This window comes from Orbicella faveolata, unplaced genomic scaffold, assembly GCF_042242905.1.
Source record: "Orbicella faveolata isolate gen_17 unplaced genomic scaffold, um_ofav_v1 contig_13, whole genome shotgun sequence".
Taxonomy (NCBI): Eukaryota; Metazoa; Cnidaria; class Anthozoa; order Scleractinia; family Merulinidae; genus Orbicella; species Orbicella faveolata.
Window position 1 is genome coordinate 30,840,159 of NW_028301540.1, and position 13,292 is coordinate 30,853,450.

Below are 13,292 nucleotides of genomic sequence, written 5' to 3' on the forward strand. Positions count from 1 at the left end.
ACAAAGGGAATATTTGAAGGAAAAAGATAAGTTGTCATCTCAACATGGTTTAGTAGGAAAGTTCAGAGAGGCCTGGGAATGAGAACCAGACCTGTCTCATTCTCATTCCCTTACCAGGACAGTGTACTGTTTCATGATGCACTTCTAGTGCGTTTGAAAAGTAACATTGTAAATCTTTTATTTGACATGGTGTCTCCTTCAGCTTCACTAAAAATATTACGGCACAGTCAATGCTCTGTTGCAGGGAATTATTGAATTAATACCACAAAATCTGACATGAACTGTATCGCTGAACTTTGTCTGAAGTTTAATTTAATTTAATTTTAATTTTATTATGAACAACCCCATGAGCTACCAAGTTCCAATTTTATTCATGCCTGAATAAAGGTTGTCTGTCTATCTGTCTGAAAGTTGTGAAATATTGACTCAAATAAGTCTAGAGCCTGTAAAACTGTATTGAAAAACATATACTTTAATATACCAACAGTTTCATAATTTACAAGTTTCTGTCTCTGTCTTCCAACATCAAAAAAGTACGATGTCATCGTCTGCCAAAATACCTCAGTCTCGAGATTTTCTGAGCTGATGCTACGTCAACGCAGCCCCGATCAGCCAAGATATAACTATCAGTATTGCGCATGCTCAGTCCTACCGCTGTCGAACCGAAACTGCTGTCGCACAAGATGAGAAAATCGCTCTCAGCCAATAAGAAATGATCAACCAACATGGCTATGATGCCTTCAGTGAATGGTCCTGTTCCATTAATGGTGGAGTTGTTATCTGCTTCCAATGTATTATTTGTACGGTTAGCGCAATATTCAGTGAGATTAAAGATTTCAACGTTGTAGCACACGAGCGTTGTGTTGCTAGCATCCGTGTAATTGCACTCGGCGGTGAAGTTGAAGATTGTGGTGTTGAAGAGAATGTCCAAGTGTTGAATTGTCAAATTGGAAGCGACTACTTTGTGAGGGTAGCTTTCCTGGACAAAATCTCTCACTTCGATATTGTCAGTGGACACAAACCATCGGACCTTTGTTCGTTGATTCGTCTCGTTTCCAAAAAGTTTTCTTTCTACTTTCCTCGCGCAGTCAAAGAATTTTAAAAGTCGCGTAACGTTTTTGACATTCAAGGTTCGATCGTTATCAGACGAGAAATAATCAAATTGGTCATCTCCTGTTCGAATGTGTATTCCAATCATTGGTCCTTTATCAAACTGTAATTGCGCTCTCATTTCGTTGAGTTTGCTTTCCATGGCGTCAGACTTTAAAAACAGAAAATCAAATGCGCACCCTATCAGACTGAACTTGGGTGTTTTAGAAATCAAGGGTGTAATTCCCAATTCCTTGGCGCGCTGTAGTAGATAGGGATTTAAAGTGAGGCCTCCTTCGGCGAAATACCATATCGTGGTTATTTCTTCCACCGGCCAGTCAAAATACTCTTTTAAGTCAGTCGTAGTCAGCCATTTTTTAAAGTGAGTGGAATCCTGTATGATCCATCCTTCAGCTTCCCGGACGTCAGTCTTGGTCGAGCCCCAGTAGTGTTTTCGTATTTGCAGTCCCGTGCACACATCAATGGGTTCCGTGTAATTCCATTGGATATAACGCGGTTTGAGGTGGTTTTCTATTGGTTCAGGCACACGCCAATCAATCAAAAAAGCCCTGTCAGTGAGCACTGACAGATAAAACAGCGACGCGACTGCTCTAAGGCGATTTCCATAACCGCAACAACCTTGTCGAGTACCAGGGCATAAATAGACCAAATATTTCTCTTCCAGACGCTTACTAAGAATATTTGCGTGTAGTTTGCGGTAGTTTTCTTGCCAACCAGTTCCACAAACCTCAACCGTCTTCTTACGATACCAAGCATCGAAATTAAATTTCTCTCCTAAGGTTAGCGTGTTTTGACTCAAGGCATTTGGTTGTAAGTTTAGATTTTCTTTCCCATTGATCTTTGAAATCAGTTCAGCCTTACTGTCCAGAGATTTGGGAAGATGACCTTTTTCTGTGAGATCTTCCATTTTTGGGATGACTTTATTCATCTTTCTTTTTGGCGATTGTAAATGTTTGGACGTCGAAAACAAAGACACGTTTCTACTCACTTTCTGTTTAGTTTGGTCGCTCTCTAGCAACTCGTTCGGTTTTTCTTTCGAAGACAATTTCAAACCTACATTTGGACGTATTTTGCTGGCAGTATTTAAAGATTTCATTGTCTTGTTGTCAAGATTTCTTGTTTTTTCCGGAAGAACGTTACTCTTGAGAGCTGTGTTTAGTTTTGAGGCAAATTGATTTGTACTTTTTCCAACTTCCTTGCTGTTTTCACCAGTGCCAAAATACTGAATAATGGTGTCAGCCTTCAAGTTGACAAGATGACCTGTAAAAAAAAGCTTAAGTGAGCTTTGGGTCATTTGATTGCCACTGTAACTAGAGGTTTTCAGGAATCTTTACGATTATAAGACATGGGTTGGGCCAGGGTTTTCGGGTATACTGTATACATGGGGATTCTAAATCGAGTATACGGTGTTTTGACGCCCGTATTGGCCCTTTTAATTTATGGGTATAAAGTACAGCCGAACCCACCCAAAATGTCAAATCTAAACGGTCGCTTACGGAAGGTGGTCGCTTACGAGAGCTTAGAACATACTGGTTCAAAGTTTTGCCTCATCAGCATATGGTAACTGCAAAGACTTCCTCCAGCTGGTTTTAAATGTTTTATTCATGCGAAAAGTAAATTTCGAGAAAAATTCCTGTACTTCCCATTGAGAAATTTCCGTCTCTTGTACTACCCAGGAATGCGCTATGGTTACAACACCTTATTGAAGTACGCGCTATTATCTGTCACGTGGTCGCTTACGGGAGGTTAAAAACAAGAGAAAATTTCAAACTTTTATCTCTAAAAGTGGTCGCGGTCGATTACGAGAGGGTGATTTGACTTGGAAACTTTTGGTATTTTGGAAAACTGGTCGCTGAGGAGAGGTGGTCACTTACGAGAGGTGGTCGCAACCTGAGGTTCAACTGTATACTTCGTTTTTTCCAAATTTTCATATTGCGCATGAATTTGAGGGAAAATGTTGGGTATAATGGGTTTGCCTTCTTAAGTATATTGGTATACCGCTACTGCCATTGCCAACCCTGAAGAAAGCCCGCCCTCACCTCGAAAAAAAAAGCCCGAAAATAAGGGTATGCGGCAGGGGGCATGTTTTATAGTTGGCATAGTAAATGGATTGTTCATTTAACGACTGCAGTACTGTTGTTTTCACAGCGTTATCTTCAGAGACTTCAGACTATGCCGTATTCGAATATAAGCCCTAACCTTCCCTAAACGCAAAATTCTTTAATTTGAGACAATGAGCGCCCTCCTCCCCAACCCCTCCCACTGAAAAAATTCTTGTGAACAAATTAATGAGGGTGGTAAAGGGTATTTTCGTGACCCGTGATCGGCCCTTTTATTTCCTGTGAAATGTGAAATAGCCATTTTTTCCTCGTGAATCGTGATTTCCATAGTCGCCGTGAACTGTGATTTTCCAAGATGTTCTCTTTTATTTTCCGTGAAGCTTGAAATGCCAATGTTGTATTTTTCGTGAATTGTGAAAGGGCTGCTTTATTTTCCGTGAAACGTGATCTATACCCCCCCTTTACCACCCTCATTAATATGAGCCCAGGTTTTCTACCTTTTATTGTGAATCGTTGCGTTGTTCCGAGGTAGTAGGCGAGCATTGCTAAAACAACCAGTATCAAGCCTAGAAATGGAACAAATTCTCGGTGACGAGCTGGCGAACTTCTGGTAATTTTACGTTGCCTCACATCGCTGATCAATTGACGTTCGTTAGTTTTCCTGGAGAAGACGAAAACAACAACATGAAACTAAATAAATTGTCGGGGAGTATTTGAAACTGGTGACCTGCATGAAGCTGGGAAAAAATCTGCGAATAGCACAGCATATACAGACAGGAAAACGTAGACATTTTTGTAATTTGTAATTGTCTCAAGTAGTTCTATTCGAAGTTGTAGCTGTGACTTAAAAGAAATTCTGGTAACGAAACCGCGACGTGAAAAACTGAATTCGGGGCTTTGTCCGAGACGCTCGTATAAGAGAAATGTCCTTTAGGGTTTCAAAAGTTTTGGTGCACTATGAATAAATGAACTAATTGGTGTGTCAGTCTGTTGTTGTTCACTCATAGTCACGAAAACAAGTTGTTCTCATCGAGGAGATACAGTATCACTCTCAAATTGCATCAAAACTGATCGATTAAATAAGAATTCAGAAAGATTTGGGTTTTTTTTCACTTACCTCAAGTCGTATTCCGTCGCTACCATTCTCTTAATGTTGTTGGGATGAAAGTCAAAGCGAGAAGATTAACTCTTCGAAGTGAAGAAGGAATTCAAACTTTGTTAACTAAGGAGTTCTTTAGTACGGAGCAACAACGACTTTAAGAAGCGTATTAGCTGCAAGGCAGTGCAGAAATGACTAGTAAAATCTATTCTTGAAATACTGTGCACAGTATCATTCGAAGTTCTTTGTGATCTGTGTCAGTCAAAAACTATTTAGTAAAAATTTGCATACAGTACTTTAATCAAGACAAGAATGTGGACGATGTTTCTATTTACTCAAGGTTTAGTAACCGTTTGAATAAGCGTTTTAGCCTTCATTTAGCCCCTACTTTTGAGATTTTCTGCCTCAAATTTGGCTAAATTTTAGAAGGTGAACAAAAGCCTCAGAGTAGGGTGTCTTCCAGTCTCGCTGGTAAGCTTAGAATTTTCCGAAAAGTTTCCGGCATATCGCGTTAGTCAAAGTAATGAATGTACCTTAGAATCTGTGTGAAAACGAAAATCTGTGAGCTGCATTTTAGCGCCGGGACGGAGCGCGCTTCACAAAATCGGTGAATGTTACCTTTCTTATAACGGTCGGCAACCTCAGTTCGGCCAAAATCCAATTTTGGCTCGTTGCAAAGCAAAAATGAGAAATTGGAAAATAATAAATTGCTTTTTTATATATGTGCCAAACCCTTTGTACTGACAAAAAATGAGGGAAAATACTTTTTGGTCCCGAAATCGAGTGGACCGCTTTTAGCGGGACTGCCACTTAAGTTTAAAAATGTTGTCTGGCTAAAAATATCATAAAAGCAGAAGCCTTTTAAGGCCTGTACTGCAGCTCTCAACAGGTGAGATGACAAAAGATGCGCTAAAAATTCTAAAACATAGATAAAACAATAGAACAATATTATGCAGAAGAATGCTACGCAAATTGTGCCCTTTTCTACTCCCAGGACGATAGAGCACCCGCTCTTTTGAGCAAAAATTCTAAATTATAAGTACATTTTTTCACCCGTTGAAGACTGCCGTTTATGCAGCCGAAAGCTTGCGCTTTTATAATATTTTTAGCCGAGAACGTTTTTAAATTGTACTACAAGCGATTCATACTGGCTGCGGTCCCTCGATATTTTCATAATCACAAATTTGTGACTCAGTTCTGTTCAGTATCTTTTTTTTTTTCCTTTGCCTTCATTGTACACATAATGTCAACTTTTTTCGCAAGGGTTTCGACCGTTTCAAAATCCTCCCATTGTATTTTGCGTCCTTTTCTGATGTCCAGCCCAACTTGGTTGTAACGACGATCTAGAACTTTTAAACAGTGGTCAGTTTTGTTGTCACCAGTGCACGGCGTTTCACCTCGAGTGATCCTTTGAAGATCGTGGTAAAAAAGAACAAAGTTATCGGCTAGTGAAGCTGAATGATTGGAGCACATGGCCTGCGGGTTTCCCGCTGCCTCGTGTGACAGACAGTAACTAATCAGGATGTTTGGGAAAAGAGGCTCTTTTGTGTAAGACACGTGGAAAGCCGTTTGCGGCTGGGACAGAATATCCTCTGTGTCTTGTGGAGTAATTTTGTGGCCGACTGGGAGCCGTCTGTATGATTTCAGCTCACTGCATATCTTTAGGTTCCAGTCGTATCGATCTTTCTCGAAGAACCAAGCGTAACTAATCACCACACTGACAGGTGAAATCAAACTACAAGCACCGTGGTATATCCTTTGAAAGGCCCCTTCAAAGTTACTTGTCTTAAATCTCTTTAGAATGTACTCTCTGCAGTGCGTGAAAGTGTCGCGGTAAATGCAGACAGGAAAATACGTCATGAAATCTGCTACCATCGGTAACCCAAGCGCGATTTCGGTGACATGCGCCCACTTTCGCACCCAGCTGAATTTCATAGAGCACTCAGAACCCAGGATGCGTATCCTTGAGCCGTTAAATATGGTTGCTTTTGTTACAGGCGCCAGAAATGCAACATCGCTATCCATCCATGCAATAATGGGATCGTTTGTGTATAGATCAATAAAGAAACTGCTCCAAAGTTGGCGGTTGTAACCCGGAGATTTTCGAGCGCCCTTGAACGTTAAAACACTTGCGTCTTTGGGTAACGACTCGAAGGCCACCTCAAGTTTGCGATCTGGAAAGTGTTGTTTGATTTGACTCGTCAGGTTATTTGCATAAACATGATCCACAACTGATTCTTCGTCAAGAACTACGACTGTCTTTCCAAACGATGTGGGCCAGAAGAGAACAGCAGTCCTGAAAAGATCACAGTAAAAACGAGTCCTGTGTTCTTTCAGTTTGCCCGCCATCCTCACGAACAGAGTTATCGAAGGAAAGCTTGGAGTTGGACTAAATCTTTCCGCGTAAGCATTATTACGATTTCGACTTTCTTTGGCAGCGGTGTCGCTCTCGTATAGCTGCTCGTACAGCATTTTTATGTTAAAAGTAATGCAGATGAGAGCGAGAAAGCTACACATCCATACCAGCCTTCCGATCCTCACAAACAATGGTCGCATCTTTGACCGTTTCTTACGAAAAAGTTTATGTCAAGCAACCTCGTCGGCACCGCTAGAATGCGCTTCATTGTGAGATTCATGAGGGTCTGCTTCACTGTTCTACGGTTCATAGAACATCGGCAGGGGTCCTAGTTTATATTCGACACGATGGGAATGAAATTCCTCAACGCCTCTTCGCAAGAGACGTGTTAAGAAATCAGTTTATTAAATCAGACCGCGATCTCAGGACAACAGAAACACGAGCCCGTCAAGTTGATCGAAAGAATACACGCTCAGAAACAAGGGCACAAACAGACATTTTCAAAGGTCTTCAAAGTTACCAGCGTATTTATCTACCACGACGAAACACAGAGATTATTCAGCGGATAAATTGAAAAACTTGCCGCTTCAGATAGCACATGCATTTTTTAATACAGGACGCTTCTTCGCTATAAACAAAGCAACTTCTCTCGCTGAAACGATGTCCTTGGGCATCGCGGGAACTAGCTTCGGTGTTCAATTATTAAATGTTTGATTGGACAGGAAGTGAGCTCTTTTGAAATCGCCTCTTTCCATTCAAAACAACTCGAAAAATGTGGCACACAAACCGCTATATAGTAAGAAAATAAGAACAAGAATTTCAACAGCTGTATTTTTACTCAGTATAACGGCATACTATTTTATACACAAGTGTAAGCGATAGCCTTAAAATCTGGCCGCAACTCTGAATCGACCCAGGAACGGGACCCAAAAATGGACATTACAAACCTTTTCAAAGAGGTAAATATTGTTATTACGGCTGTGTCCCCTTTTACCAGTTGCGATCTCTGTTGCGATGTACGGAAAATCTTAGTTTCGACAGCAAAAGATTTTCGCTTGGAGTAGTGAAGAAAACAAACATGTTTGGCTCTACGCTTTCTCAGCTTTGGCCGACATCTGTGTGACATGTCCCCTTTGTTAAAAGGAATCTAAAATAAGGAAGTCATTAGAGAAACATTTCGTGACACTAAGCAACCCGGAAGTGATATACCAAGCAGAATTGAGTTTTCGCTAGCAAATAAAACAGCTCTGAAAATTCACCCTCTCCTTCTAAAAGAGCGTGATCAGTATTTGTAATGGCTGACAGAAATAGCGAAGTGCATCGACTTTATAATTACGCACAATCCAATTGTTCCCGGTAAGTACTTAAAATTTGCGGCACAATTTAGGTTGACACCATCACGTTTTTAATTATCAGCTTGCAGGGTCTTTAAACAAGCCGGCCCAGGAGCTCCGGTTTTAGGCTTGGCTAAAGCTATATACTATTTTCTGGTGAAGATGGCGGCGTCTTGAGTAAGGTGGCGGGAATCTCACTTCTTCCCGCCATTTCATCGACTTGAAGGGTATTCATCAAAGTTTGATCGTTTTGAACTCCACTGAACCGATCATTCACCGCCTTGCAGATTTTTCCCTCGCACTGCGTTAGCAAGAATGACCTCAAGAATGCCAAAACTAAGTGGAAACCATGACCGTATACTTTTCCTTTCCGAGCCAAACCATCGACCTTGGCGCCAAATGTGATCGATTTAATGTGTGTATAGATACTTCAACTATATCTTGAATAAACTGTGCTTGCTACGGTATTATGTTTCGGTCTGTAAGACAATTCAATCGAAATATTGCGTCTGGTTTGCATAGAATCCGAACACTCCAGCTGAATACGGATAATGGTTCACATACGACCACTCTCTCCGGCGCTCAACCTTGAATGTTGTTTTTTACGATAACTGCAGAATTTCTCGCGGGCTCATTGGCTAATTTTTATTGTCAATAAGCCGACAGACACGTGAATTTATAATTTATGCGATGTGTCAACGAGTGAGAGCGAACTGTTATCGTAAAAAACAAATTGAAGTCAGTTTTTAATGCGTCTGTCCTGTTATTGACAATAAATTTCACCATAACATTGCCAAAGTAGTCTGCGGATCCACGCGGTTCTCGGCTCGTGCATCCACACCTACTTTGGCAATGTTATGACGAAATTCATGATCAGTAACAGGACAGACGCATGAAAAACTGACGTCAATTTGTTAAATCGCTGTCATGATAATTAAACATTCGCACTGCATCACCTTCTTCTGTCTGGTCTTCATCTCTTACTCTTATGGTGAGATGCGTGACAAGTCGATGACCGCAAAGTACACGGCAATGACAGATTCTTCGATCTTGTAACACAACTCAATGATCATGATAACCCATACCCTGCAGCGAATTTCAGAATCGCATGAATCTCGTCATGCATGACGTTACGGTGTATATGAAGACATGTTTGATCATCGCAGTTATATACACACAACTTAAGCAGTTGCGAAATTAAAGCTTGAAAAAATTCAGGCCTGAACAGGATTCAAACCCATGACCTCTGCGATACCGGTGCGGTGCTCCACCAACTGAGCTATGAAGCCAACTGGGAGCTGGTCACGTTGTGAGTTCGTAATATACCCGTAAGTGGCTTCAGAAACAGCTGGCACACAAATATAAACTGAGCTCAACAGTGGACAAAACAAGGAGGTTTTCTCCCAAAAAGAGACTGCTAGTATATAAACCATTACATATGCTTGGTAAGGCTGATTGACTGCAGAATTAGATTCAGATTCGACTTCAAGACCACGACAGAAACACACTCAAGACAAACGTAGAAAACAATGGCGATAAAAAAAGAGACAAGGAGAGGGAGTTTACTTGTATTTCGTTAACTGAAACTGAGAGAAAAATTATAGAAATCAACTATTACTGACTTGGAATTGCTTTGAAAGGGGAATCAGCACTGGAATTACTGACGTCAGGTTCACTCACTTTATTGTTTCTTAATTTAAAGAAACTACAAACGATGGCAAGCAAATTGTTAAAAGAGCGGCTGTACTTAAACTGTTCTCTAAAGTTTATTTAAAGTAGGTTGAATCAAATAAATAGCAGTATTGAAATAAATATTGTTTACAAGGTTTATATGACGACCGAACAATTCTCATGAATGAAAATTACGAAAGTCGAGTTTACGAAATACCTACAAATGACGCCAAAGGAATTGTCAAAAGAAGGTTTAGAAACCGTTCTATAAAATTTTTGAATCAAATAGAAAGCAGTATTGAGATAAATAAATATTATTTACAAGACTTGAAACGAGGTATAACTCCTCATATATGAAAATTACAAGTGGAGTTTTTTTTAATAACTACAAAATGATTGTAAACTCAGTGTTCAAAGAAAGGTTTAAAACCGTTCTGCAAAGTTTCTTCAAGCTATAGTGTTTATTGAATGCGATGTCACTCCCGACTCCCCTTGGGAGATTTTTTGTCGGTCACGTGATGTGACCATTGGACTTTAGTCGCCATGTGTTCAAGTAAGTGAGTGTTTTGAATCGCAGAAGTTTGTCAAAAGTTGTTATTGTGCCGTTCGTTTAGCTCGAAGCAAACAGTTCGGTAAGTTAACATTTCGCCTTTGCTATTCAAAGAAACATTTGGAACTTAATACCAAGAAAACCTCACTCTTACGTATACATTCACACACGTATGCCTTTGATGGAAGCAAAGAGTTTTATTCAAGTTGTTGTGACTTTGTTCATCGACCGAGGCCGTGCGGTCGATGTGTGCCTTTTGAGCTTCAGCCCATTGTGAACTGTGAGTTTTCGACGTTTGTTTTGAGACGAAATAAAGACAGGTACTACGGTACTGACATGCGATTCAAAGCAGTTTTAAATTCATGTTGTTTACAAGTTTCAGGTCGACTGATCCTCTCGACTGTTAAGAAGTATCATCAGTTACTGTGCTGTTTTAAATAACCATTTATCTAAAGAGATTCTTAAGTCCTATGTGATAATTTCTACTGAAAATAAAACAGATGCAAGGATTCATAGCACAATTTGTGCGACCCATAAAAGAGGCAACAGAGGAAAAGTATCCGAAGCCACAAGACGATATGTCCGATACAAAAAAGCGGAGAAGCCAGAATATAGCTAAGGGCAGCATGCATACTGCAAACCCTAACACAATAGCAATGGACATCTTTAGCACATTGCTTTCCCTTTGTTGGCGTTGTTGTCCAGCGTTCGCCGATTGTTCACCTGGAATCATCTGTGACTTGAGCTTTACATAGGTGGTAATGTAAAGTGTGGCTATCAAGAGCAACGGGATAAATACGAATATAACAAAGCATGACACGAAGTAATTCTCATAGGATGAGGACTCTCCAAAGACTTCTTTCCAATGCAGCATACACACCAACCGTCCTGGATATTTAACAAGTTTAACGGCGACGAGCACTGGGGAGTTGATAGCCAACGCGACGATCCAAGTGGCGAGAATGAAGAACGGGCACAGCTTTGAACTGATGAGTGGGGAACGGAGGGGATATACCACAGCTCCAAATCGATCCACTGCTATCAGAACCAGGCTCTGAACAGACACAGCAAAGGAGACATATGTCAAGAAGGAAACCAGCTTACATAAGACCTGGCCAAGAGGACCACCGATCAGCCAGGAGTTTATGTAGAGCCGTCGAATATCCACAGGAATCAAGAAAATCGGAAACAGCAGATCGGACATGGCCATGTTTACGATGAAAAAGTTGATGGGTTTTCTCATGGTTTTCGTCTTGTACACAATTATTCCGATGATGGTGTTCCCAGCCAGCGAAACAAGAAAAATCAGGCAGTAAGCAAAGGTCATGCCGATTTTTTCTGCTGTAGGATTCCAGTAGCAGCTCGATGGCTGTGTTCCATTCATCGTTGAGTTCAAGTTTTCCGACATTGTCGTTCAGTTTCTTTTTCCGCTCTTACGCTCACAAATGAGTTTTCCACTGATTTGTTCTCTTATTAAAGTCACTCTATTTATGTGCTACTGAAGCGGCTGGGATAAATGTTTCGCTTGTTGTTGTTATTTGCGTGAAAACATATACGGTATGGCAATGTCCACAATCTAATGATAGGCAGATCCACTGCCTTTTTATAAGTCTTGCGACAATAATTAGGCTTGTTATTTCGTGCGCAGCTCGCCACCCGAAACTGGCCTATCAGCTTGTGCCACAAATTGCTTTTAATTTTTTATGTTTTTCTTAAATTTCACTGCTGCGCCAGATGAAATACCGACTGCTGTTTTCCTTTTTTCACTTTATTCTGTAGTCTATGATAAACAGTCTTCCATCAAATTTTTCATCACGACAAGTCATGGAGAACAAAGGACTTTCAACACCTGAGCTCAATTCAATTATCCTAATGCCCGAGCAGAGACTGCTTATTGGAGTTTAAAGTTAGAAATTTTAATATCCAGTATACTGACATCGTAAACCGCCAAATCAACTGCTGCTCCGCAAATGAGTTTATTCTGCAGAGACATGAAGTTTTCTCGTGTCAGTATTATCTCAAGTCAGTCTCTTAGCAAAGAGGCTCCTTCTTTGCAAACCGTGCATTGCATATGAATTTTTCAACGGCTGATATCTTCTGAATCTCATTAAAACTTGAGTTCTATAGGTTTCTATAAAAAGTGTTTGTACCTGTCCACATAAAGAGAAAGATCTGGGTGGAGACGGGAGACTGAGGAGAGGGCGTTTCGTTTCTTTTCTTAACATAAACAAAGACTAAAAAGTTTAAATGTTGATGTCAAACAAAGAACTGCTTAATGGCTTTCTTATTTATCCCTTTCCTTAAAACTCCCTCCAGTTCCTAGGGGTAGGATGACTGGAGCAGCTTAACCCGTATGTGCCTTTCATGATTGCTTTGGATTTTACCCGGCGAAATTTGTATTTCATTTCATATCAGTTACCTCTCCGGCTCATCATATTATTTTTCATACGACTCGCTAAGACTGGTAAGGAGAAAGAACACTCTATTTATATTCTACTAAAACCTCGTGGTTTCAGATTTCTCTCTCTAAGAGTGCACGTCAAACATACTTCTGAAATTCACTGTTTTGCCGCTTTTGCGAGAATTTCTGGCCTAACATGAAATGTTGTAAAGTATATATTTCTGGTCTAAGACGATCATGTCATAGGTTAAGTCGCTCAAGAACACCTGGAAGATTTTTAATAATCTTGTGGTATAAATTGCCTTGTAGTAAAGACTGTTTTCACATTATTATTATCTTGCCCTTTTTTTTTACAATCTGATTGTTTGTTGCAGCTTAAGCTTTTTAGTATTTGAATTTACTTCCTTTATTTCTACGTTGGTCTTATTGCAATGCAAGTCAGGAAAAGCAGGTCTGATAAAGAGGATTCAACGCAAACTAAAAGCGCTGTAAAATGTCTTAAATTCGTTCAGTATTAGTTCTCCCATCCTTTAGACATAATTCAATACCAAGCGTGATCAACTTTTTCTGTGCCTCAAGAACATGTAAATGAAAAGCGCCGCTATAATTACCATAATACAGAAAATGCTCGCCCATCTTAACTTGCAAACAGATGGTTAAGGTGAATGTCGAATCAAGTTAAAACGAAGACTCGAAGCATAACCATTATTT

General features: G+C 40.2%; 3 protein-coding genes across 3 annotated transcripts; all 3 read right to left on the minus strand.

Moving 5' to 3' along the window:
• Positions 1–435: 435 nt before the first annotated feature.
• On the minus strand, positions 436–5,184 carry LOC110054248 (uncharacterized). The gene is made up of 3 exons (XM_089285418.1): positions 4,288–5,184; positions 3,668–3,831; positions 436–2,370 (listed from the first exon to the last, which is right to left on the minus strand). Exons 1-3 carry the CDS (start codon positions 4,311–4,313, stop codon positions 542–544), a joined length of 2,019 nt encoding a protein of 672 aa, XP_089141544.1. The 5' UTR covers positions 4,314–5,184; the 3' UTR covers positions 436–541.
• A 68-nt stretch (positions 5,185–5,252) lies between these two features.
• Positions 5,253–6,915, minus strand: LOC149115946 (uncharacterized). The gene has a single exon (XM_089283867.1). The coding sequence runs from the start codon at positions 6,823–6,825 to the stop codon at positions 5,461–5,463; it is 1,365 nt and encodes a 454-aa protein (XP_089139993.1). The 5' UTR covers positions 6,826–6,915; the 3' UTR covers positions 5,253–5,460.
• A 3,418-nt stretch (positions 6,916–10,333) lies between these two features.
• LOC149115947 (substance-P receptor-like) lies at positions 10,334–12,382 on the minus strand. The gene has a single exon (XM_089285422.1). It carries the CDS (start codon positions 11,586–11,588, stop codon positions 10,626–10,628), a length of 963 nt encoding a protein of 320 aa, XP_089141548.1. The 5' UTR covers positions 11,589–12,382; the 3' UTR covers positions 10,334–10,625.
• Positions 12,383–13,292: the final 910 nt, after the last annotated feature.